The sequence below is a fragment of the Diprion similis genome, chromosome 9, assembly GCF_021155765.1.
Source record: "Diprion similis isolate iyDipSimi1 chromosome 9, iyDipSimi1.1, whole genome shotgun sequence".
Lineage (NCBI taxonomy): Eukaryota > Metazoa > Arthropoda > Insecta > Hymenoptera > Diprionidae > Diprion > Diprion similis.
In genome coordinates, this window is record NC_060113.1 from 4,485,894 (window position 1) to 4,512,780 (window position 26,887).

At 35.5% G+C, this 26,887-nt stretch overlaps 4 protein-coding genes across 8 annotated transcripts; 2 read left to right on the forward strand and 2 right to left on the reverse strand.

Annotated features, from left to right (window-relative positions):
* Positions 1-51: 51 nt before the first annotated feature.
* LOC124410473 (leucine-rich repeat serine/threonine-protein kinase 1) lies at positions 52-8,314 on the forward strand. Its single transcript, XM_046888874.1, has one exon. It carries the CDS (start codon positions 766-768, stop codon positions 8,137-8,139), a length of 7,374 nt encoding a protein of 2,457 aa, XP_046744830.1. The 5' UTR covers positions 52-765; the 3' UTR covers positions 8,140-8,314.
* A 576-nt stretch (positions 8,315-8,890) lies between these two features.
* Positions 8,891-10,856, reverse strand: LOC124410481 (oxidized purine nucleoside triphosphate hydrolase-like). The gene is given in 6 exon segments (XM_046888888.1): positions 8,891-9,496; positions 9,808-9,953; positions 10,334-10,490; positions 10,753-10,788; positions 10,791-10,829; positions 10,832-10,856. Coding segments are annotated over 6 exon segments (582 nt in total). The 3' UTR covers positions 8,891-9,317.
* On the forward strand, positions 10,840-21,713 carry LOC124410477 (epsin-2). Of its 4 annotated transcripts, none has more exons than XM_046888883.1 (12): positions 10,840-10,969; positions 13,957-14,008; positions 16,041-16,133; positions 16,272-16,530; positions 16,652-16,851; positions 16,939-16,984; positions 17,100-17,262; positions 17,415-17,544; positions 17,941-18,025; positions 18,442-18,834; positions 18,935-19,117; positions 20,043-21,713. In XM_046888883.1, exons 3-12 carry the CDS (start codon positions 16,041-16,043, stop codon positions 20,159-20,161), a joined length of 1,671 nt encoding a protein of 556 aa, XP_046744839.1. In that variant the 5' UTR covers positions 10,840-10,969; positions 13,957-14,008; the 3' UTR covers positions 20,162-21,713. The 4 variants fall into 4 exon arrangements, with proteins under 4 accessions (XP_046744839.1, XP_046744840.1, XP_046744837.1 ...); XM_046888884.1 differs by lacking the exons at positions 10,840-10,969; positions 13,957-14,008 and adding exons at positions 15,358-15,506; positions 19,487-19,507; XM_046888881.1 differs by lacking the exons at positions 10,840-10,969; positions 13,957-14,008 and adding an exon at positions 15,359-15,506.
* Positions 21,714-25,630: 3,917 nt separating this feature from the next.
* LOC124410479 (protein C10) lies at positions 25,631-26,642 on the reverse strand. 2 transcript variants are annotated; one of them, XM_046888886.1, is made up of 3 exons: positions 26,513-26,642; positions 26,182-26,358; positions 25,631-26,079 (listed from the first exon to the last, which is right to left on the reverse strand). In XM_046888886.1, exons 1-3 carry the CDS (start codon positions 26,550-26,552, stop codon positions 25,946-25,948), a joined length of 351 nt encoding a protein of 116 aa, XP_046744842.1. In that variant the 5' UTR covers positions 26,553-26,642; the 3' UTR covers positions 25,631-25,945. The 2 variants fall into 2 exon arrangements, with proteins under 2 accessions (XP_046744842.1, XP_046744843.1); XM_046888887.1 differs by having other exon boundaries at positions 25,944-26,079; positions 26,177-26,358.
* Positions 26,643-26,887: the final 245 nt, after the last annotated feature.

Here is a 26,887-nt window from a genome sequence, read left to right on the forward strand (position 1 = left end):
ACCTCTGTCGACGCGTTATTCAATCAATTTGCTGCGAGCCGCGACTCCGATAATATGGCGTCACGGAGTGAGTGGTCTGTGGTGTACACTTGTGCGTGTTTGACAGTTCCACATGTCGGGACTGCATTGTTCAATTAAAAAATACACAAGTAAGACAAAATGGAGCGGTAGTTGAAGAATGGAGAACACCGACGACTCAAGAAGATAGTGCAAAGTCGGTATAACGTTTGATGGTACTTCGACGACCTGAGGAAAATCGTTAGTTGAAGTCGTTATTGACATTTTCGGTTCACTGCTCACTGCTCGTAGTCCGCTGCTAATGTCGAATGTCGATGGTTTCAACTTGTTTACTCGTGTGAACTACGAATTATAGTGTAAATAACAAAAAATCGATTATTGCAAGTGTTTTCACTGTAGTCGAGCACAACGTCAACTCATCAGCATCACACGCTTGCACCAAACACAACAAAGCAATTACGTAATAGTAAGATTGTTTATGACGTTGACAAGCTCCGATTATCAAATCAGCTGTGGCACTTCGTGAACATAACTAATGCCCGGGAATCATGAAACCTGTGATTGATTCAATTTGAAGTCGAAGTAGGTAGATGAAAATGTTTATTTTAAATGCAATAAATTAGCCAGTTGAAAATTTGTAAATAATGACAAGTCAATAGTGACAACTATCCTTACTGTGAAGAGAGAAGTTCTCAGTAAATGAATATTAAATAAATGAACGAAATATTTAACAAATAAAAATCTGCGATGGAAGACTACACACCAGTTGACGAGGATTTCCCAGGACGTCTTCTCCATCAAGCCGCTTTGTGGGACAACGCCGAACTCCTTGAGGATCTGCTTCGCGGAGAGCACGCGCAATACATAAACAGCCAGGACTCCTGGGGTCGTACGCCTCTACACGCAGCTGCGATAACCGAGAATTCACGCTGCCTAGTTTCTCTTTTATCGGCGGGAGCAAATGCGAACATCCCATGCGGGCCACGTGGTCATTATCGTACTCCGTTACACACTTGTGCTGAGCATGGGCATATGACTAATATTGAAAAGCTGTTGGAGTACAATGCAGATTTGATTATAAAGGATAACAACGGTTTGACACCGTTGGATATAGCCGAGAAGAGCGAGCATGCAACGTGCATCAGCTTGCTCAAATTGTCGGCGGAAAAACGCGAACTCGAGATTTTAGCTACTCATGCATCTCTTAGGGCATCTTGTTTGCAGGGGGACACCATAACGGCTAGGAGCATTATTCAAAGTTTGTCAAACAACGTGGAGTCCGTTGTGAACATGGCTCCGAACGGGGCGAATACTTTGTTATTCATTTCATGCGAAATGGGGCACAAAGACATGGCAAGGCTGCTTTTGGATCATGGTGCCGATTGCAGAATCCATCCAGTGACCAAGTATTGTCCTTTGTACATAGCCTGTTACAAAGGGAAATTAGAAATAGTTGAACTACTGTTGAAGCACTTTCCCAAACAAATACAATCGTTGACCGTCGAGAAGTGGTTGCCTATTCATGCCGCGGTTATCAACGGGCACTTACCTGTAATTGAACTTTTATTAAGGTTTGATTATCCTCAACATTTATATCAGAGATATAAGGATCAGAGTGGAGAATTTGAGTATGAAATGGTATTTGATATAAATACGAGGGACGTTACAGGGCAGAGTATTTTGTACATTTCTAGCACTTTGGGAAATGCTAAAATCGTAGATTTACTTTTAAGTTATAAAGTTAAGGCGAGAAAAGTTAGAGAAGATGATTCAAGCGATGTTCAACCACTCCCGACTTCTAAGCGTAGAATTTCAAGCGGTATTCAAAGGCTAATGTCCAGCCTGAATTTTAGGAGTAAATCATTAGAAAAAAAAGATGACAATACTGTTTCTCCGTTGAATCTAGATTTATATTGTTATAATGATACTGAAACAGCTCTGCACGCCGCTGTTAAGGCTGGGCATGCAGATATTGTTGCAGCTTTGTTATTGTCAGGAGCTGATCCTAACTTGCCAGTAAAAGTTCCATACGACCAAAGTGATACTGAATTTAATTACTCCACCATGTTAACGATAGCTTGCTTGAATCGTGATATTAAAATTGCAGATCTATTGTTGAAGCATGGTGCTGTAGATAATGAATGCAAAGCATTGAAAATAGCCGCACAGAATCGAGACGAAGCATTGACAGCCAAGTTGTTATCCATAAAAGCTCATCCCGATTCTGAATATAAAATCAACAAAAAAGCTATGACAGATAACACGCAGTCGTCACATTTTTCAGCTCTCTCCAATTTTGGAAACGTCACATACTCTGCACTGTTTCCAAATGTTCCGACTATGATAAATTGGCATAATCAACAATGCAGACTCTCTCAAATCAGGTCGCAGTGGCTAAACGATGCTGTTTTGCATGTCAATAAGAAATTGAATGCCAAAAATAACGATTTAGTATTGTATGCAATTACAAGGATAGATATTTCCCTTAATTCAATAACTTCCCTACCCTCTACCATATTTTATCTACAAAGCCTGAGGTACCTAAACCTGGCACAAAACAAGATAGATACCCTCACACTTGAACCAAAAACATCCAAGGACAAGCTTTGCCCGGTCTTAGAAGAAATGTATTTGCAAGATAATCGTTTAGAGCAGTTGCCAGAGTTTATATTCGATTTGCAAGCCTTAGAAATTATGGACGTTTCAAACAATAAACTTCAATGTTTACCTAATAATTTGTGGAAAGCACCAAGATTAAAAGAACTAAATGCTTCATTCAATTTGCTGAGGGATTTGCCCAGTCAGGTTTCACAGAATATTGTCAGAAAGCCACAAAGAGAAGATACTCTCAGTAGTAGTCCTAGTTGTAGGAGTCTAACTGGACAGATCAGCATGCCGAGAGATGATTCCGTCGAGTTTGAGTCGTTTACTAAAATTGCCAATGCGCAAATCATTGAAATGAATTGCCCTCATGTTTGGACAGAATCTGTACAAGTCTCTGAGAAACTTTCAGATAGTTCCGAATCTGGAGCTAGATCTGTCCTTGCTTCGCTCAATTTGGCACATAATTTATTTAATAGCATCCCAGTGGCGTTACCTTGCTTAGCTGTTGGTTTGGTCAGATTAAATATGGCTTACAATTCATTGAGATCAATGAGTCACATTACGTCATACCCAGCAACTTTGAAGCAGCTTGATCTTTCCAATAATCAAATTTCTTGCTGGCCCAGCTTACCTCAAGTCGATGGTGCCGATACTATGGAACAAGCTGCGACAGCTTGTTATTGTCCAACAACTAACATTCAAACACCGACGGGTCCTGGAAACAGACAAACAGCTACATCGTTGCGTGACGTTGTCTTGATGTCAGTCTGTACTCATAGAAGACACTTGCGGCTCGAAAACTTGAGAACTCTAGTTCTTGCGAATAATTTGCTGACTAGAATTCAGCTGACTTCAGTAGATGATGGAGAAACTCCAAACATTGAGGAAGAAAATATTGATAGAGATACAAAAATTCCCTACTCTGGTTCAAAGTTGTACTTATTATTTCCAAACGTGAGCATGTTGGATGTCAGCAATAATCAGCTGAAAGAAATACCTCATAACATTCATGAGCTAAGCAATCTCTCTGTGTTGAATATTAATGGCAACAGCGAGATTACGGAGCTGCCTCCGCAAATGGGGCTGCTTTCTAGACTCTGGAACCTTAATACACAGGGCTGTAAGTTACAAGAACCTTTGAAGTCGATGATAGAATCAAAAAAGTACAAAACCATGGATGTTATTGGGTACTTGAAGTCGGTTTTAGAAGACGCTAAACCTTACGCAAGAATGAAACTTATGATCGTTGGCATACAAGGAATCGGCAAAACCAGTCTCTTAGAACAGTTACGTCAAGAAGGTGAGGTTCCAAATAAGAAGAAGGCTTCCGAGCATTGGGCTAAGAGAATGGGGAACAAAAATATCAATGCAAAAACAGCCCGAGGTACAACCATATCCACAGTAGGTGTAGATATTGGCGATTGGTTGTACGAAAAGAAAGTCCGAGGCCAATCTTCTCATGGACCAGTTTATTTTAGAACTTGGGACTTTGGTGGTCAAAAGGAATATTATGCTACTCATCAGTACTTTTTATCGAAGCGAAGTTTGTACTTAGTAGTGTGGCGCATTACCGATGGTTTCAAAGGCGTGTCCGAGATATTTCAATGGTTGGTTAACATACAAAGTCGAGCTCCTAATTCCCCAGTCATTATTATCGGAACTCATTACGATATATCCTTTGATCAGAGCGAAGCTCTGCAGCAATACATACGCGACAAATTTATAAACGTTGTTGATGCGGAAAAATGTGGGTTACCAAAAGTGATGGAAACTATAGAAATTAGCTGTAAAACGAGGCATAATATTAAAATGCTATGTAACTTGATCTATGATATTGTATTCAGTCTGAGATCACCAGGGAGTAAAGAATTACTGTTAGAGCAAAGAGTTCCAGCCAGTTATCTTGCTCTGGAAGATGTTGTTGTACAGCTTGCGCATGATAGAAAATTGTCTGGAGCAGATCCGGTGTTGAAAGCTGATCAGTACTATGCGGCAGTAACTAACGAACTTCAAAAACTTCACAGATCATTTCGTGATCCTGCCGAGTTGCACCAGGCGACGTTATTCTTACATGACAATGGAATTATTTTACACTACGACGACGCCACTTTGAAAGATTTATATTTTCTGGATCCGCAATGGCTTTGCGATATGCTGGCTCATGTTGTAACAATCAGGGAAATTAATCCTTTTGCTCGCTCCGGTATCATGAAGCTAGATGATATACAACACGTTTTCAAATCTTCCACCATTTCGACGTTGGATACTCAAGGTTACATTGTCAGTTTGTTGAATAAGTTCGAGGTTGCGTTAACATGGGACTATCGAACCTTATTAATACCCTCTTTGCTGCCCACAGAAGAAGATATATTGAGAAATAGTCAAATACTGAAAATCCCAGTGAAGACACGTGGCTGGCATGTGCGATCTAAAAAAATAACATCCCCAATGTTTTCATATCCGAGTGTATCTGGTGAGAAAATGAACACAGAATGTGTTTTAACTTCTCGATCGCAACCGGACTGCGCAGTGATTAGATTATTGCTAATGTCATATTTTCCCAGCGGTTTCTGGTCAAGGCTAATCACAAGAATTCTGGCTGATGATACCATTGTCGAAATAGTCATGTCTTTTTTGGCGCCATTCAAAGACTTTGTCGACGAGAGAATTTTTGCAAGCTTGCTGGAAACACAAGCGGAATGGGTTTTGTGGCAGACGGGCTTAGAGCTCAGATATGCTGGTATAACATTATTGCGTTTGAAAGAAGTAAATTATGGCATTAAAAATTCCCCGCATGACTACAGGCAGTACAAATTCAAACTTAAACAGGATGGAATTTGGTGTACAGTGGATCTGAAGAATTCAGCTATCCTAGAAATCTGGTTCCCTGTAGATACTCTAGTAGTAAAACAGCCAATAATGTCTGATTCAATGGAGGAAGAACCTATGGGTTACCAGGCAATTGTAGTTGAGCCAAGACCCGAAAGCATGCCGCAGTTATTGGCATTGATCGTTGACCACATTGATATTCTTCTGGAGGATTGGTACCCGACGTTAGGGACTAGGTTCGTCCACACTTCGGAAGGTAAATTATTGGTCACGAGACTTATCCCCTGTCCAAGGTGCTTAATCAACAACGGCGATAACGACGTAGAATCTAACAGCACAGAACATTTGCCTGATGATATCCAGCGATACTACATGAACCGAGAAAGACAGAGTCAAGACAGTTATAAATCAGATGGGGACAGTGGCGTTGGGTATGACAGCTCAGCTTCAAGTCGAATCCCGTCGTTAGAAGGGCATCCGGATATTTCTAAACAAAATTCAAACTGGGAAGGTACTTTGGCATATTCTTGGATGGTTGAAGAGTGCATTCTGTCAGCTTACAGTAACAAATCAATTAATTGTCCCAAGCACTGTGAGATTCCGTTGTCACACATTGCACCGGACATAATATTCATGGATCTTGGGTCAAAGCATCTGATCAAGTCAGATGAAATAAAGAGGGGCAAAATGTTGGGGCGAGGTGCATTCGGCTTTGTTTTTAAAGGGAATTGTAGATTGCCAGGTACAAACGTAAAGACTGATGTAGCTATGAAAATGCTGCAGCCTGTTCCACCTGGACCTAATTCCAAACAATCTGCTATTTTGGCATACAAAGCTGCCCAGAGTAAATGGGATAGAGATCCTTTACAATACGCCTGTAAAGCATACTGCACAGCGAGGCAAGAGTTGAACATTCTCCTGACTTTGAAACATGCAAATATTGTACCCCTGGTTGGAATTGTTATCAGTCCGTTGGCTCTGGTACTAGACTTAGCCCCCGAAGGAGCCTTGGACAATGCACTTAAGAATTACAGACGATCCGGAGCAAAGTTGGATCCTTATACTTTGCAGTCCATTATTCTTCAGGTAGCCAAAGCCGTTGAGTATCTGCATCAGCAGCACGTTATTTACAGGGATTTAAAATCAGAAAATGTCCTAGTCTGGCAATTACCGCTACCTTTCCAAGGCTACCTTGAACACCCTGTACATGTGAAAGTTGCCGACTATGGGATTTCCAGACTGACGTTACCTTCGGGGGCTAAAGGCTTTGGTGGGACGGAAGGTTTCATGGCGCCAGAGATAATAAAATATAACGGTGAGGAAGAGTATACAGAAAAAGTTGATTCATTTTCTTTTGGTATGTTTATTTACGAACTTGTGACCCTGAGGCAACCATTTGAAGGACACGAGTCAGTTAAAGAATGTATTTTGGAAGGTGGCCGGCCACCATTAACTTACAGAGAAACTCTTCATCCGTGCTACGCCTTAGATTTAATGGTAATTTGTTGGGCTCAAAATCCTAAGGATCGACCAACTGCTAGTCAGATTGTGTCTATTGCGTCGGCACCAGAATTTACTCACTTAATTGATGTGACTTTGCTGACAGAAAGAACGCAGGTAACAGCTATAACAACAACAAAAAAATCTTTGGAAGATAATGTTGTAGGGGATGAAATCTGGCTTGGGCATAACAATGGGGAGGTCGATATGCTGTTGGGTACTGAGAAGGGCTGGCTGCAGCATGTGCGAATTGAAACTCCTGTTATACCATATGCCATGTGTGGAGTAGATGGTTATATATGGATTGGAGATAACGTAGGTCAAATTCACGTGTATTTGGGAAACAATTTCGGCTGTGTAGCTAGTTACAACATGGAACCTGACCATAACCGAGAATCGAACGTCGTCGGTTTGATTCACTTGGAACAAATCAAACAGTTCGCAGTTGCGCTGCACAGTGGAAAGCTATTTTTACTATCAAACTCGCTAACGCAAATGAAAAAAACCGAAATAACCACAGAAATTAAGGAGAACATTTACTCCTTAGCAGCTGTATTTAAGAAACGGCGTATCATAGAGCTGTGGACAGGTGAAAGCTTTGGGTTTATATCTATCTATGTCTTGAAGGATGGTAACTTAGTCGACATGATTAGTTTGACACACTTCTCGAGCGAAGCAATGTCTAAAACTATTTTCGCTACTTACTTATTGAGTAGTGAAAATTCTATTCTATCATACACGTATCCGGGATGTATTGTTTATCAATGGGATGTTGATTCCCGTCAGATAATTAACAAATTGGACATGTCAAAACTAGTACCATGTTCGGAAAGTCTCAAGTCTATTTCTATAGAGGAAAATCTGACATCAGAAAAGTGCCAAGTAACTGCTATTGAAACTTTTATGAATCAACTCTATATCGGTACAACCTGGGGCTGCATTGTTGTAGCGGAATGCAATTCTTTGAGACCTATAACAGTTTTTCGACCTTTTGAGGGCAAAGTATGTCAAATTGTTTCATTTAAATCAATCGACAAAAAGAGAGTAGTTTTAGCAACTGTCGGGCAAGGATATCGGAGTTTAATATCACGATACACAGACTATCCCGTCCATAGAACAGAGGATGAAGATTTGAGACATAACATGTACACGCTTTTGTGGCGAGCTGAACACTGGTCAGCTGCGTGAATTTAACTAAAAATATTACTCGGAGTTGTGACTAGTTAGCGGTAAATCACGGCTGATATCCTATCCATTTTATTTATTTATTTACTTTTCTCGATGGTTATATCTGGTCATGTAATTTTAAATCATTAATATTAGTTGAAATTTTTATAATTAATAATATTAGGCAATTATTACCCTGATTTTCTGCACTTAATATAGTGCAGAATAATATTATAGATATAGGAATATTACATAGAGGTAAAGTTGTGAGCAAATGAGGACTCGCTATGAATTATTGTGCAAAAGAAGAAGTATTTTATTGTTTTTTCGAAGCAAATAAGACAAATTTTAAATTAATATTTTAGTTTTATTTAGAAATTAGTTCATCCAGGTGCTTTTTGGTATGATCTTACATTTAAAATATTGATCAATCACGATTTGGATCAATTTTTACTTACTCACAAAAGAAAACAAGATTGATACATGTGTTCAAGCTATATTGATATGATTTAATTATATTTTAATCACAAACAAAAGTAATGAATTAAATTTAGAACGAGGTAGTACAATAGTTAATTATATTATACTTTTAATATTATTTTTATTATTAGTCACTGATCTCTTAACTAGTGTCGAACATACATAATAAGTGAATGTGAGAGCTAATTTATAAAGATTTATTGATTGCATGGAGTCAGAATATTACTCATAACAGTATCAATTATTGTATTATGCAGAAATAAACTGGTTTTCAACTTTTTTAACACAGAGCTAAATCACCTTACTAGCTTCTTATTTTTAGCAATTGTGTACTTAAAACTATTAGGAAACAAGTTGAAATATTATTAAATTGTGAGTATTTCGACTGGGAGTTAAACATTACAAAAAAGAATAAAAATAAATAAATTATCTCGAAAAGAAAGTTGACCAAATGCACGTTCTTGCTACAAACTGGCATATGATTGTTAGTTATTAAATTTAGACACATCTTAACGTATTACTCGTAGAATATGAGCATGGCCCATTTTAGTTTTGACCTAATACTATTTTTCAACTAAGAATTATATTGAATTTGAATGATAAGGTGATTATATTAGTATTTGCTTAGGTAACATTTATGCTGTAAATAGGAATCTACTTCATGGATTGAAGGTTTTTCAAGTGTGTGTAAAATACTGTGGACTGAATCAGGCTGTACGCTATTCTGAAGGCTTATCCAGAACTTGGATATTATATTTTAGTATAAGATCTTCGCCACGATATATAAAATGTCCTTTAAAGAATTCCCCTCTTAGCATGTATGGAAACCAGTGCTCGTCGTCCAGCCACATATTCTTGAAAGGGATATTCTTCAAGTCGTACCATTTTGGTGACATTTCTAGATTTTTAAATATTTTATATTAAACACAGTATAATGTTATATTCTTAATAAAAGGTAATAAAAACAATAACTACATAGATTTGTTTATTAAAGTAGGTTGAGAGACACACACAAAATCATTATTCTGTTAGAAATATTGAAAAATAAAATGATGAACAAAGAAACATTCTTCAACGATAAACCAGAAAAATTTACTTTGCACATTTCAGTTTGCAAATGCAGTACTCTCCAAAATTGTGATACCTATACATAATGCATTTGTATGAATTTGAATGTATCAACATTACTATATGTAAAAATTTGATTACCCTCAGATTCTGTTACATTTCCATGATATTTGTGGGTTTCAAAAACGTGCACTTCCAACAGTGTGGGATCCCCTTCAAATTTAAATTCAAGCAGGCCAACATTCTTCAGGTCTTTCGCAATCAATCCGCACTCCTCTTGTAATTCTCTGAGAGTATTGAATAGCGTTTCAAATCAAATTGTTCTTGAATACGTTATTACAATAAACGCGAATGATTTGTCGAGTGTTTTTTTTTTTTAAGTATCAAATTTCGGGTATTCTCTCGTTGTGATGCAAGGAAAGAGAAGGGATCTCTAAACATTGTTTTCATATTATGCTGATAATTTTATTTAAATTTAATTGAACGGCTTTGCATTTATGACTAATATTTAATTGTAACTGAATTGTATCTCACAAACTATTGTTAATTGTTACGCTATTATAATTAAATATACAAAGTTGTTAAATGAAAATCATATTGTCAATTTGAATTACAAATCAACCTGTTTAATTATAGAAATACGTAATTAACGGAAAGGAAATCTCACCGTACAGCGCCTTCAGGGATCGTTTCACCGGGTTCAATTTTGCCGCCAAACCCGTTCCACTTTCCTTGTCCGAAACCGCGTTTCTTCATGCCGAGCAGTATTTCAGATGCATTTCGCACGAAAACAAGGGAGAAAACTTTCTTGGCAGTCATTTGATCTCGAATCGTTCAAGGCAGACTGAACCTGGAAAAAAATGATACGTAAATAATGGATCATTTTATTGAGGCTCAGAACTCGTGACCGACAAGCACACTCGTACAATTACGCGCCAAAACCTCCGACTTATGACACGTGCTTAGTGTAACTTTCAACAATTCGTCCCTGCCTGGACGTTTCTCTCGTCAGAGATCAAATCAGTCGACTTGGGTAAGCCAAGCGTGTGTTAGACCGTAAATTTCCCGATTACAATTAAGTAATACCTTGTGAATGCCGTAAAAAATGCGTGGTGAGCGTGAAGAGTTGACAGTTGAGTTATCGTAGACAGGAGGAACGGCTAGCGGAAAGAGCGGCCATCTTGGTTCATAGTTGCTGATTCGTCAGAGTGCTTGTGAATGAACTTGTGATAATTTATCTCTTATGTTGTTTTCTCATCATTTTCATCCTAAGTTCTGTGTAAAATTTTAAGTATCTAACAAGGTAAGCATCGCGGAATACTCAATCATTCATTATCAACGATCTGCGTAATGACGCCGCCCATTTGACACGCGATGTTATGACGGGACCTAGAATGTTTCTCTAGTGAGTCCAATGCACTCACTCCCTCGGTGCTCTTTCCAATAGATTTTGGGCCGAGCGTACTTTCGCCTACGTATACAATATCGTTTGTCTGTGTAAAAATATTTTGGTAAACATGCTGTACGTTTCTCGAACATCACCCGACGATGATTATCATCGAATTTCTAAACGTTCAGTCTACTTCTGACACCCCCATAGGTATAACCAAGAAAATTACAAACGTCAAATTACTTCCTGACGTATTCCGTTTTTCTTAGTAGTTCTAGTAGTAGTAGTAGTAGTAGAAGTACCACTTCGTAAGGATAGTAAACGTCACGAGTGCGTACGTATCCAGCATTGAAATGTGTTTAAAACTGGTGTGTGTGTGTGTGTGTGTATGTGTGTGTGTGTGATGCTCAGGAATGTTCGTACAAGGACAAGTGTCTGCTCATTCAGAGCATGCATTCGTCAAAACATTACTTCAACGGTCTACCTATTATTTCTATTAAATTATTTTCAAATTACATTTATTCTGAATATTGAAAAATGTACCAGCTTCTATGCCACGCACCATTTGCCGTTGCCTCCAATTCTCTACTGTAAAGTTGTTACCTTATCTTCTTTCAAACGTTCTTCAGTCGCTTCTTTTGCCATCAAATATGATGGACGATATTCTTTTTAACCAATTCCTTAGTCACACTGTCGCAATCACATGATGAATCATTGGCGGAAGTTGCTCTGACCACAATCTGCAGATGAAAATGCCACAAATCTTACCAAGCAGCAACGGCACAACGTCGTCAATCAGGCAACGATTCTTTTAATTGCTTGATAAAATACGCTATTCCGAAAACATGATGGAAATGTCACTGTTATTAAAAAAATGAGTCACTCTGTGAAATCTGTGAGATCATAACACGGTACTTACTTACGAGCTTATATTAAGCCCTGTCAAGCGAGATAACTGGTATGCTCTGTTATCAATAGCGCCTATAGTTCAACAGAGAACGTTGAAATGAACGACATAGAAAAAAGTGTAAAAAATGTTGCAATAACAGGTGTCGCGTCTGTACTGTCAGACAATGTCCGCAATTGATTTTTTATGTTCTGCTTACAGGGATGAAGTTGGTAACATTAATTTAACGAAACACTGATACGAAAATGATTGTTTTGCAATTCTACGATGATTATGGATTCGTTGAATTTCCAAAGTACAAGTATATTCTGCGTGTTGATAGTTTGCTTGATTTCAAGCAATCCCAAAGTTACGAAATAACTAATATTCCTACAAATGTATCGTCACAGCAATGTTATGTACTTCGGCCTTATTTAATTTTTCTATTTTATCAAGCAACTAGTATTGCTGAATTTTGTCTATTGTGAAATTGTCGAACTTGAAGTAGATCAATATTCCCATGGTCATTCAGCCGTATTACATTTACTTGAGAAGCCTTACTTGGGACTATATAATTGACTTTACCGCTAGACTGTGTAAAGCTTTATTCAACTGGCGTGTTTGCATTAAAAAATAACAATAACAATAGTATTCCATTTATTTTTGGCCTCAGATCCAGAGTCGCTTGTTTTTTTCAAACTAATTTTATTCACGTGTTAGCAATGAGCAATATATTTCACATTCAAAGGATGCAGAACAAAGTAAACTTGTATTTTTCCTCAGTACAAGTGACTCGCATTTCATTTGCTCTTCATGTTCCTAAATTATACCTTGGAGATTAAAAAAAGCACCAATGGCATGCATTCATAAGCTAAAATGATACATTTTTTTGTTCCGTTGGATTATTGTACAGGCCTGTTGAAATTATTTTTGGAATTCGTTGGTATTTTTCTAGTTGAAATGGGGCGGTTATGCAATGTAGAAATTGAATAGACAATTATGAATCTTTTACACAAACACTCACGTAATATTTATTAATATTTACTAGATTTGCTCGTATGGGTTCTCAGGATTTTCGCAAACAGAAAGTAGTCCACTTCTCTCAAGTCCATACTGTTGCAATATTTCTGCACCTACTGCTCCACTGTGTTCGATACTAAATTCGTGACTTTCAAGTGCTTATGCTACTTTGGAATAACAGTAACTCACTCCTTGACCAACATCAGATTAATTTGTGCATCGTGATACGTTGAACTCTCTGTTAGCCTCTGTCTACTGTGAATCTAAATCCATCAAGTGTATGATACCCTAAATTGTTAATGCACAATTCAACAAAACGAACGATAAGATATAATGTAACATAATTTTACAAAAGTCAAATTCATTGCGATTCTGAGAATTAAGGGTGAAGTTCCTTCTCGATATATTGCAATACTTGTCAGTTAGTGATATTCGGTGCTGTTGAGAGTAAATTCCATATTCAACATCATACTTTTGCCCAAGACTATACATATACTAAGTACGTCATGAGATAAGCCAGTCATTGTTTATTGAGCATGATGAAAAATCTTCAATACAACAGACTGACGTAGAGGTCCTCAAGTATTTCTACGTTGTAATCAATGAAGAAATATTGCATGCAGACTGAGATATAACGAATGCCGAAGATGATTACTTAAGTAATCAAGATATTTGAACTCACGTAGGTAGTTGTAGTATTACATTCAATCGAGGAAGGATAAAAGCGAATTAATAAATGAAAAGAAGTTTGTAGTTTCACTAAACAATGATGGAGTCAAAAGGGAAGGTTGCCAATGGTCAGCTTGCCTCAGTAATGTCATATTTTTTGATTATATTATTGCGGTACCTACTCTGAAATTTTATTTTTATTCTTTGTCTTAGGAGTCTATCTAGATCTCTGAATCTGATAATATATACTTTCTGATAATAAGTGATAGCAGAAGCTAGACTTGTGAATCAACCATTGTCAGTACTAATTTCCAATTACTTGCAGCTGTGCGGGGCCATTTAGCAAGAGTGAGACGCGAACATAAGAACTTACCACAGTGAGTAGACCTTTATAATTATAGTTTTAAAACTTTCACGCAATAGGTGGTAAAACAAAAATGTATCAGAGATTTTTCATGCATTCAGTCAACATTTTGCAAATTATTCTTCTGATTTTTGGCCGTTCCATATGAAGTTATATTTTTAACATTAATGAACCATGTACTGCCATTCGTTCTTTCAGGTATTGACTTTGATCACTCTTGTCTTTTCAAAATACGTAATTAACAAACTGCTACCAGACCCCGAGTAGTAAAGCTGTATAATTGAATGCTAAACTATTCCATTTTAATTGAGGCTGCTGATGAAAAGTATTTTTTATATTTAAGAATCGCATACTTCTGACTTAAATTACGCTTTGCACGGTTTACAATTATCTCAGATTAGAAAGTATCAGACGCTGCTGTCGTCTTACCTACCTCTTATCTCTAATAATTTTATTTGAATGGATAGCTTGGTGTTTACACTTTGCGCTTCAGACTTCAAAATAAAGCGACAGTAATACCTGATATTTTGAATATCACAATTTCATAGAAATACATCATTCCTGTAGTTATACAACATGATATTCTTGTGTTCTACGTCAATTTAGTTTGATAGCTTGCTATAATTACAACAGGAAGAAGAAGTAAATGCTGTTTGTATGCGCAACCAGAAAAAAAGTTTCACAAAAAGAATTTTCCATGTTGAAATATGAGATTTCTCCATCAGATTTGTAAATAAATTATTACAGTTTTAGTAAGTCTCTTTATGTTTTAACAACACCTTCGCCAACGGCAGTAGGTCAGGGACAACTTATCAAAGTTTTGTACGGCATATATGGGTGTTGAATGTTTGGCACGAATCGACAATACATTTCTTTTATAAATTTAAAGATATTTGGAGTAATGCAAATAAGCATAACAAATTGTAAGCTCATGAATTTTAACGATCTATAAATAATAGAAGTATGTTCCGCTTTTGCAAACTTCATAATCTGAAATTAATATTCAGTGGCCTAGAAATTTTGTTTGCGGCGTGAATATTAGCCTGTCATTAGTAATTAATTCAAGCTGTTCTGATAGTCTAAACTCACGGTATCTAGAGATTCGAATAATATTTGATAATTTCGTCACTGGAGTAATAATTCACAATCAAGTCTGTTGTGCCTTTGACAATATTTGCTCAGCTCGTTATAACAGTGCTATTATTCGCACTCGTTGGTAGAACGTTCGGGGTCACTCAGTTGCTAAGTATACTTCTGAAGAACAACATCCACGTTTCTACCTGCTCTTACAGGGAACAGTATTCTTTTGGTGCATTATTAAATTAATTACAGCGTTTGAAACACATTACAATTTCGAGTACTTTATTGATAAAAAAAAATCATACGTTAGTTGAATTTGACTAATTTGAATAATGAATGTTTCGTGTATGGATAGTATAATTACTCCCCGAAGAATGGGTTTTCACGACCGATCTGGTCATGAGACCGAGAAGCTCGAATATTCACCTATGGTAGAAAAAGTGTGTGAATTACTTCTTTGTTATTTATTATAATATAAATTTTTCTTATTTTCAACTCTTGAGAATGCAAATGCCTTCAGTCCAATTCGTCTCATCGACGTATTTTGGATTTTTTTCAAACTCGAGGATAATTTTTATTTTAACTACGATACGATCTAAACGCTGTGCTATCAATTATTCAAATGCAATACTCGCACAAGGTTGAATACACTGTGAATGATGAGTCTCATATATTACAAAAAGGTTTATTTAATTGTGCAAGTATCGTTGGCTTGTACCTGTTGGCCTTGTATTTATGTCGAGAAGAGTAATTTCCATATGTAGAAGATTTCATATCATGAATAAATCTGTTCGACCAGAAGTTATGTTCCATTTTTTACAAAAGTAAAGGAAACATCAGAATTTTAGTATTTTTAGTTCTCTAATTAGTCCTATCTTCTCTTACCTCTTATCACCTATTAAATACCTATCATATATTTTAAGAAAAAATAAACAACACATAGCTAATATTTGTTAACATTTCAGATGCGAAGACAAGGCCAAGATGTGATGCAGGTAAACCTGGCAGGTATCCGACGGGACATCAAAAATCTTGCTCATAACTATAGTGATGCGCAGGTAATCAGAGTTCCATTATTTGGATAATTTTCATTCCAAGTTTATCAGATAATAAAAACCTTCAATAATATCCCCTATTCAGAAATGCTAAAAGGAAAAACATGGTAATAATGGATGTTTTGCTATGATATTTTACAGAAAGCAGTGCGCAAGGCCACGAGCAATGATCCATGGGGTCCTAGCAGTACACTGATGGCAGAAATAGCCGACTTAACTTACAATGTTGTAGCATTCACAGAGATAATGCAAATGCTCTGGAAACGACTTAATGATCATGGAAAGAATTGGCGGCACGTTTACAAAGCATTAGTTCTTTTGGAATATTTAATTAAAACTGGTACAGAAAAAGTTGCTCATCAATGCAGGGAAAACATCTTTTCTATCCAGACTCTAAAAGGTGAGCTCTTCTTCAATAATGGATCAAAGGAAAAAAAAAAAAAATAGCCTCATATGTGCCTCGACCGTATGATAGAGAAACTGAGATCGTTTTAACTATTGATTACTTCAATTACCTACAGATTTTCAATACATGGAGGGACCTAAGGATCAAGGAATTAATGTTAGGGAGAAAGCCAAGCAACTAGTAGCATTACTGAAAGACGATGAACGGTTGAGAAACGAAAGAGCACGTGCTCTGAAAGCAAAGGAAAGATTTGCACAATCTCTGAGTGGCTTTGGTAGCGATGGATTAGATACGATGTCTCCGATGAGTAGCGATGTAAGCTTAGAAATCAATCATTAGGTATATATCTTCAATCAATTATTTCTATTTCATTTCATCGTTATATCTTTTGTGAAATTTCAGTTTCAAGACTGGGAGCCGTGTCAACTTTCAGAATCAGCATCCAAACGTACGTTTCAATTTGGCTCGTGTTATTTTGCATCATAAAAATTTGAAAAATTGCAATTGAATTGTATCAAGTCTGTTAATTTTAATAATTAAAATTTTTTCTTGTAATTATTCAGCTGAGCTCGAAGCGGCGAGACCACAAACCGTTGGCGAAGAAGAACTGCAACTACAACTTGCTCTTGCAATGTCACGAGAAGAGGCTGAACAAGAAGAGCAGAGACGACGTAGTGATGATGTCAGATTACAGCTGGCTTTGAGTCAGAGTCAACAAGATTTCAAGTTAGTGTGAATGAGTGAAATCAGCTCACAATTATTTTAGTAGTCATTTGAAAACAGGTATCAACAAAAACAGCTAAGGCTAAGAAAAACTGTGGTTATGTTATCTCCTTGGCAAAATCTGTTTGATGAAGGTTTTCAACCTTGCTTTTCAGATCACCTCCGTCTGACAAACAAAGTCACGTGCTCGACTTATTAGATGTAAACTTAGGAGAGGCAAGCGGATCATCTGCTCAGGTCGATCCTTGGGGTGTTCCTACAGCAGCACCGCCTCCGAGACCTCAGGTAAGGAAATAATTATTAGACACTAATGAGTTGTATGTTGAATATTTCGCATTCATCCAATGAAAATATTGCACCATTTGCATGCTGCACGTTAGTCATTGGACATATCTAATTTTTATCGCATGGAGGTATGTTGAAAGCTAATCGATCAATTATTCAGCCCCATAATTTCAATTGTGAAAAGTTATTCGAAGATGAAGTGAACGCTTATTATGTAAGGTCATATCTCTGCGTAAAAGAGGAGATACAGAATTCTACAAATCCAGGATTTAACGAAAATAATCATTTCTGATAAGCTATTTTACAAGTGGCCGATTTTTTTTCGATGAGACTGAAAAGGAATTTCTAAATCAATTTCAATGTTGAATACATATATGTGTGTTTTTTTTTTCTTAGCCACATACTGACCCATGGTGTGTACCGACAAGTAGCGCTTCACCTCCAGTCGATCCGTGGGCTCCTGTTCCTCCGCAAAGACCGAGTAAGTAATTTAAGATAGCCAATTTCTGGCATCTACTTCAAATAATAATTTTAATTATTATATGTATATGGATTTTTTTTTTGCATGTTCCTAAATCCTAATTGAAATTCGGTCACAGCGTTGTCAGGTAAACAACTGATATTACCTAGTGCCATTTTTCATAATATGTAACTAAGTACTGATTCATAATCCATATACGTGTACGTGTGGTACTTTGTTTACATGACAGAAAAATTTTAGTAATATTGAATGGTAACATAATCCTAATAAAACAACACAACTATTCCTTTTCATATCTTCATTTTGTTACGTGCTTCAAGATTTGGAAAGAACTTCGCTATTTGCAGCTTACTGTGTTTGTTTGATACTGCTGTCTTCTCTGTTTTATATTGCATACAACATTTCTTCATTTTTAGCTGCAGCAGTTGATCCTTGGCGAGCTCCAGTGGTTTCACCAGCAACAGTTGCTCCTCGTACTGTGGATCCTTGGTCGCCCTCGTCTGGAGCCGAAGCCTCAGCTCTTGCTTCTCCATCTCCGTCTTTTAATAATCCTACCCTTACTCAGAATATTGGATTTACAGCCCAGTCACCCCAAAATATCGGTTTCAATCTGCCTACATCAAATATTGGCTTTAGCAATCAGACTAATGGTTTCAATGGTAGTGGAATCGGATTTAACGAATTTACTTCTCAAAACCCACAAAACTCTGGGGCGAGCCCACTTGGAGATTTGGATGAATTTGATGTCATCAGTAACAGAGGCAAGCTGGAAACTAGTCCGCAGCCTAATAACGGTGTTAACAATAACAGTAAGCATTTAAGAAAAAAAAAAAAATTACACGTCCTGTAAAAGTCTTTGTAAAACTTCAAAAATACCGATATCACTTATTTATTATATAAATTTCATTGTGCTAGGAACTGCGATGTCGCCAGATCCATTTGACCTCGGAGGCCTTAGTGATAATCTTTCTGCAAGTACGGGAGCTGTTAAGAAGACTCCTCAATCATTCCTTGGTGAAAACTCGGCACTTGTTAATTTGGATAACCTTGTTAGTGCCACTGCGGTTAAACCACCTGCTCCTGCACCTACAGGTTAGTAAAAATTTGTTTTTAATGACGTGCTGGTTATTGGTATCAGTTTAAAAGCAACAAAATTGATTTACTATCCTATCTTTATTTTTGCTACCAATAAAAAATTTATAATAATCAATTAAATTTAATTATTTTGAATAATATTCTGTATCTACTGACTGAAAAACATTACCATCAATGTACTCATCATATTGAGTGAAGTATGTAAATATTCAATATCTATACTATACAGAAATTAAATATCAGGAAATGTAAACAATATGAGATTACGGGGAGACCTATGTTCGTTTATAAATGTTTCACACCTGTTCAGCAATACTATTTTTTATCAACTTACATGTAACACTTGTCTTATGTTTATCGTCCCAGCATTTCATTGGAAGTAACTTTGTGAGTATATTGGTTCGATTTAATGCATGGTGAACGATGCATGGAAACGGTCTTGTGTTAAACATAATTGCTGATTATTCGGAAACGAATGTTGAATTCGTGTAGCTAAATGTAAATCAGTTTCGTTTATACAACTTTGCGGACATCAGAGATTTTACATGTAATTTTATTGATTCAAGTGTCTAGATGAAAATTTTCCTTCAAGTTTCTTACTGACTTGACTCTCTGACTTAATGAAATTCACTCTGACTTAGAGTCAATTTGCATATGCACTAGTTGTTTTTCTCAACGTGCTTAACATCCTGCTGTTTCAGAAATGGAAATTTTATTTAAAGTCCACAAGCTTGTTCATTGGCGTATACCGTATTATTTGCAAGCTCCCCAGTATAGTTTTCTACCTATGGATATAGCGCAATAAGTTGATTAATTAGTTTGTAACATTTAGTTTTTAATACTTTGACACTTCAATTGCCAGGAAATTTAAAACAAGTTTGTACATTTGTGTAACATTGTCAAATTTCGAAACATTTTACAGTGACGGTACCGTATTTGGCAAATCCATTTGCTGCAGCGACACCACCACCTCGTCCAACAATTAATCAAATCCGACAGGATCCCTGGTCAGGCACTACAGCAAATCCATTTCTTTCGTAGCGCAGCTGAGAATCTGATGATTATGAACCAATGATCGAACACATCGTATTCTAAATAATAATACAGAATATTATTAGGAGCTTGGTTATAGACAAGTTTTAATATGAGGTATGGTATGGATTTATATATTGTATGATAGGTCAGAACGAACTGAATTTACTGCGTGAAGCATAAAATTTCGGGCGCAACGTTATTCAAATTTTCTCGAATCATATACTATTATGCATTGACATAATTTGATCGCGAAAAGACGGGTTATTATTATTATAATCTGGTATCACTGTTCGAATTGGTATAACATGACTGATTGTTTTTGATTTATACTCAATAAACTAATTTCATAAATTTATTCAGTATTCATAATCAGTCGCGATATTCGTCAATTCAGTAATATTTTGTAGTGACGAAGGATATCAATTGCAACTAGTGAGTAGTGTTATAATAAGAAGATTACCTTATAAAATAACACTATTCAACCCTTTTAGGCGTGGAACAAGGAGACGAATTTGGAAAACGTAATGTCAAGTTTATATGCTTTCACAATATTATGGTACAGATATGGGAGAGATGATTGATATTTTAATACACATGATCAAGTCTGCATTGTGTCAATTGTAATTCAAAAAGACGCGTTTTTTTTTTTCTTTTCGTTTCATTTTATCCCAAACGTCGGTGCAATTATCACTGTTGAGGAATCAATTTTTTATTATAAATACTTCTAGAGTGAATTGTTGTTACAGATCGAAAAAATAATGAACATTTGTGTTTTTTTTTTATTGTAGAAAATGTTACGCATATGATAATTGTAACTTTTTTGTTTCCTTTTGGTGTTTGGTATACATGGGTGTCGTTAATACCATGCAGATTTGAAACTGAAGATTTTTTTAGCAAATGACTTGATATAAGTTAGTAAATATAAGATAAAAAAAAGTCTACTCTCCAGAGCAATGAATATCTTCAATTTTGAAATATAAATTGGGAAGCCCAGGTATATAACATTACGAAATGAGTTAATATAGTAACGGATTGTAGAATTGAACTGACATATTTATTTTATAAACAGTCTGAGGTTCATGCATAAGTACGTGTGTATATATGTATATATACACACACACATACACACAAACATTAGGGTGATCCTTATATAGGACTTCGATGAATTTCTTATCATTCGCCTCCCCCCCACAAATCGGCTCCGAATAATTCAAAAACAGTCCCTGAATTTCTTTTAGAGTTTTACCTCAGTCTTAACCTGTTCCGGTAACAGGGGAGATTTTCCCATTCAAAATACATGTGCTTCGGTCATATTCTTAGTAGAAATTTTATTGTGAGGCTAATAATATTCAAAAAAATCTGTGACTGTTAGATTTTAGCGGGAATTACTGCTACTATCTGGTAAAAAATTTACCGAATGATAAAAAATTCGCATGAGCCCTAAATAACACACACACACATAAATACATATACATGGATATATTTGCTTTTTCGGGAAGTAAATGAGTATTTACGTACTTCTTTGCAATTTATTCATAAGGATTTATTAAGTGAATGAAAGAAATGTTTAAGAGAATTGATTGCAAAGTGTGGTATGTAAAAATACCCAATTGAACTAGCAAGGAAGGTATCCCGGGTCGATCTCTCCAACTTGATTTCTTTTGTAATATGTTATAGTAGACTAAAAACTACGCAATGCGTATTTTTTTTATCTGCCATTAAACACTTTAAGGGGCTGAAAACGACCCCTGGAAATGGGCACCCAAGGAGGTGATTTCTTGATGCGCCTGACGTATTTGAATGAAACCAATGCAGAAATGATTTACTACTAATGATAAAAGCATTTCAGCGTTAGTTTCCCTCAAATCCATCAAGCAATCACACCGTTGGGTGCCCAACTTTGGGAGCCGTTTTCAACCCTTAGTGTTTAACGGCAGATAAAAAAATACATGTCGTTTAGTTTTTAGTCTACTATAACATGTTACAAACGAAATCAAATCGGAGAGATCGACCTGGGATACCTTCCTTGTAAGATAACAGGACCATATATATTCTGTCGTGTCCTGACAACATTTTATCCGTTTGCGAAAGCCCAAGTTCAGCGGTTTGATATACACTTGTCAATTGTAATGTAGTCTTTAAGAACTTCGGTTATTTTTACGATTCAATTCATATCTAAAAGTAAGTAGCCTTGTGATTGAAGAATGAATAAAAAGGTTATTTATTTGTCCACCTTTGCATTTACTGTTGAACTTGGCCTACTTTAACGAACATAAAACAAACGATAATGAAGAAAATTAAAAATACACGAGTAATAATATGAAGGAGAACATAATACAATACAAAGTAAATTTAACTAATTTATTTCTCATTTATGAGATTCACAATTTTACCTCGACATGTAGGAACAAAGAATGAAATGTGTAAATATGTTATTGCGTGTTAATCTCTCCAAACCTTGTTTGTATAATTATTAAACCAACAATTATTTAAGATAAAAATGCATAAACGCATTGTCATTTTGCTTTGTAGAATCGGTGTTTTTGCAAAAGAATTGATGTCTATGAACTATAGATGGTGTATCATTTTTTTGGTTACAATCTTTAAAACGCATGAAACGTGAACAGTATTTATTGTGTTGAATGTTTTTAATGTAAAGTGACACGGAATATGTCTTATTTTGCATTTAATAATTGAAAATGTGTATTATACCTATACGAATTGAATTTAAATTTGTTCTACGCTTTATTTATAACAAAATGCTTTTTTTTTTAGAATCTTTTACAAAAACATCGTTTGTATATTTAATAAAATCGAATAGAAAAATAACCCTTGAAATACCAATCTCCAGATTCGAATTCTCAAATCTACACATAGTAAACTACATGCGTATCGTTCACCTGTAAACCTTGCAATTGGGTGAACTTAATACTACTACTTGATCAATCAATTGGTGCAGGTATAATAATCTGTTTTGGTTGCTACTTTATATTTAAGATTAACTAAATAATAATAATTATACGATTGTACATTTTATTGGTGAGTCTTGCTAGTGATGAAAATTGTTGTTCACATAAAAATGAAGCTATCGTTCAAGGAAAGACGGGTGTGAAAGTATTTATATAATCTAAGCATCGGACGCAATGAAAATGCGCGTATCGAGAAATTTTAGATGCAAATTTGAATAGTTTTCTATGAGATACAATTACGAGAAAATGCACTCGCCTACTACCAATTTTTTCTATAATAACGCCAATCCTCGTATAATTTAGTAAAATTGTATATTAAATCAATTGTGCTACAAAAATTCCAGTTAATTTAGTAGTTCCGTAGCACTGTCAACTATTTAGGAAATATAAAAAAATGGGTGACCAACCGAATACGAATCAAAAATAGTTGTGCCAAGGTTTCATTATCTGTATGGCTGATCAATAAAATTTTCAAATTCAATGTGCAATATAAGATACTGGTACAAGTACTGTAAGGTATGGGAATTTTTTCAGGAAGATTGATTTATATGTGATTGTACATTTTCACTGTGTGAATTCATTTTTATGTGGATAAGAGAAGCATATTTTCATTAGCTTGGTTGGGTTGATGATCAAAATGCAGTGCGATGGAATTATTATTGAAAGTGAATATTGGAAATGAAATTTGAATATTACCTATGAAATATTTTAGTAGACTATATCATATGAGTATGACTATTATTATATTTATTATTATTATGATTATTAATATTAATATTATCACTATCACTACCATTACCATTAAATAAACGAAAAAATTCGCGTTATGTTTTTAATTTTACTTTTATTTTCCTAGCTATATAATTTTTCTATCACTTATTATCATTGCTCTGAATTTATTATTATTCAGTGATTTGATATTAGTTAGGTGAGAAAACAATATTAACTTTCTCTCGGGGGGGAGGCTCCACGCTTAGTTTCATCTTGTCACTAAAGTATCGTACAGGAAGATTTCAACCAAGCGATCATTGGAAATGCTTATAATCATGATGACAAATATTCAGATCTGGATCCAAAAAATTGTAGAAGGGGATTTCAACCAAGCGATCATTGGAAATGCTTATAATCATGATGACAAATATTCAGATCTGGATCCAAAAAATTGTAGAAGGGGATGCGAATTTTTAAAAAATAGCACATCCCTTACATTTATCTCTGTCTTGGACTGAATATTCCTACACAAGATTGGCAAATTGAAAAAGTAAATCCCGTTTCTTTGAACCTTCATGCGTGAAGCTTTCCCCTAGAATGTTCATTTCATTGAGATATTTTAAACGTCGAGAACATGCGCAGCTTACTTGGTCAGTAGAAGCTGTCAATCAAACAAGTGATCAGGCAAACCACAATGGAGTAACGTCAATGTTATTATCGAAGTCAGGTTTTGATAATTTCATATTGGTAGCGTATGAGAATCAAAATGCTCAGCAACGAAAACAAGTTCCTTTTACTACACTTTCGAAAACTTATTCCTATGTCAATATTGACATTACTTCAATATGACTCGTTTGATCACTCATTTGATTTACTGTAAGGCAGTAGTGCAACTAGGCTCAATCTATCATTGGAACTTGAAGCAATTCAACCTTTATAGGTGAATATTTGAGTGTACAAATTCAAACAGATAATTGTAGTGTTTCATATATGATGTAAATATCAAATATGAGCTACCGAAGAAGTTTGATTGACTCAAAATATACCATGAATTTAAATACGAACACAGTGTTTACTATACGTCCGAATATTCAAACCATACAGTGAAGGTGTTTCATCATTATACTGCCCAACGTTTATTGTAAATTTGAAGACTCAAAGAACAAACCTAAATAAAAAAAAATACCATTGATTGGTTGAAAATGCAATAAAGTGGTAAAGTAACTACGGTTTGCCAATTCCTAAAGCTAACTACTACTATGTTATTTAAGAGTGTATATTTGGGTTTTTTCATGTACAGATAGCTAAGGGTATTCTGTGCGTTACAATCTATTTTAACTTTAAAGTAGTAAGCGGCACTTCATTTATGAATGTACTGTTTTGATAAAACTGTTTTGAAATACTTTTACAACACCCAACGAACTATGTAACAGTCCAAAACAGATTTTTTCTCGTGATTTGATTGGAAGCAATTATTTAATTATGAACAATGTCGGATTCACGGACGCTTGTTTGTATTTCCTGCAAGTAAAGTTAAGCATATTTGGAGTCTTTCAATAACATCACTTAGGGTCGCTTGTAGGAATGATTATAAGTATAATTAAATAAAAACAGACTTGAACAGATAGTTTATGTATATTTTTTCATCCAAATTGATAGTTGTCTAATTGATGTTGTAAAAATGTTTTGTCTAGTATAAATTAAAATATTCAATGAAGTTATCCAGATTTCGAAAAACGTTGAGTTAAGTTTGCGGATTCCATTTTAGAAATGAACGTTATTTTCCTTTATCAGGTTCTTCAACGGGAAACAATTATAAATCTGATGGAAAGTAATTTATTAAGTTATACTTATACAATATAATACAATTCTACATTTGTGAAAAAGAAAATGTAATAATTTATACTTAACAATAAGAATAGGGAATCCCACGGAAACTTGCCTTAAAGTTAATAAATGCTTTATACATGTATATTATAAATAGTTCTATAATTATAATCCGTTCCTAGTTAATATATATCTATAAAATAATTTTAATAATAATTCCGAATACTTTCGTTTGAATTTTTTTTTTAAATAGTTTTGGTGTTTAAAAATATATATGATAGTTTTAAAGCGATGCCTCTGTCGACGAACTTATAGTTACAGGTGGTAAAAAATAGGCACGAACTTGACCATGAAGCTGCGCAATCTCAGGATCATCCCGTTCGAGGGTCCTAATGAGTTGCGCGAATTGTACGGTACCTGTAACAAAAGCTGAGCTTATTACTGAACGAAATATTCCAAAATTGATACATTTCTATGATTAGTTTAAATGGTGTAGGGTAAGAGACACTTATACTTGACCTTCTCTGCCTTCGGGAAAACCGTAATTTTTTATAACATCCATTTGAATTTGTGTGACAATTGGAAAGACAAACTGCATCATCTTCAGCATTTCGTTGCCAGAATTTTCTTTAGCTTCGGTTATTTTTTGTACATTGTCTGGCGAATTTAACGCCCCGAGAATATCCGTTAATGCAGCTAAATGGAGAAATTAAAAATCATGAATTTTTATGACTAAATATTCGATAATTTTTACTTACTTCTAGGAAGTAAAATTCGGCTATTTACATATTTTATAGGTTATATGTTTTTACCGAATGTGCATTATGTTGCATTGTGTGAAAATTAATACCTTTTGCTGTTTCAGGGGTAAACTGCGCCAGCGATGCCATATAGAATTATTTTACAAACAAATTGTGCGGTGTTGAAAAAATTTTGAAAGGTGACTTCTCTGAATTCTCTGATCACCGCGCTTGTATACAATCGATCGACAGTAAAGGTTAGAATTTCATGAGCAGCAAAACGTAGCAGCAGTAGCAGCATTTCCCACCATCCGAGTATTCTGATTGGTTGACTAGGGTTAGACCAGGTTATTCAACCAATCAGAATGCTTGGATCGTGAGAAATGCTGCTACTGCTGCTCAATTTTGTAGATTGGTGTCTCTATCTGGCGGATAAGTCTGCGGCCGACATTCTATGCTACCCGTATTCTGCCGATCACTGATTG

Excerpts from the sequence above, each read along its gene's own strand:
- LOC124410473 (XM_046888874.1), top strand. The coding sequence starts at position 766 with ATGGAAGACTACACACCAGTTGACGAGGATTTCCCAGGACGTCTTCTC.
- LOC124410477 (XM_046888881.1), top strand. The coding sequence starts at position 15,408 with ATGAATGTTTCGTGTATGGATAGTATAATTACTCCCCGAAGAATGGGT. Across the intron at positions 18,835-18,934 it reads TAACGGTGTTAACAATAACA|TGCTAGGAACTGCGATGTCG; the intron begins GTAAGCATTTAA and ends TAAATTTCATTG. Across the intron at positions 19,118-20,042 it reads ACCTGCTCCTGCACCTACAG|TGACGGTACCGTATTTGGCA; the intron begins GTTAGTAAAAAT and ends AACATTTTACAG.
- LOC124410479 (XM_046888886.1), bottom strand. The coding sequence starts at position 26,552 with ATGGCATCGCTGGCGCAGTTTACCCCTGAAACAGCAAAAG. Across the intron at positions 26,359-26,512 it reads TACCCCTGAAACAGCAAAAG|CTGCATTAACGGATATTCTC; the intron begins GTATTAATTTTC and ends TTCTCCATTTAG. Across the intron at positions 26,080-26,181 it reads TTTTCCCGAAGGCAGAGAAG|GTACCGTACAATTCGCGCAA; the intron begins GTCAAGTATAAG and ends CTTTTGTTACAG.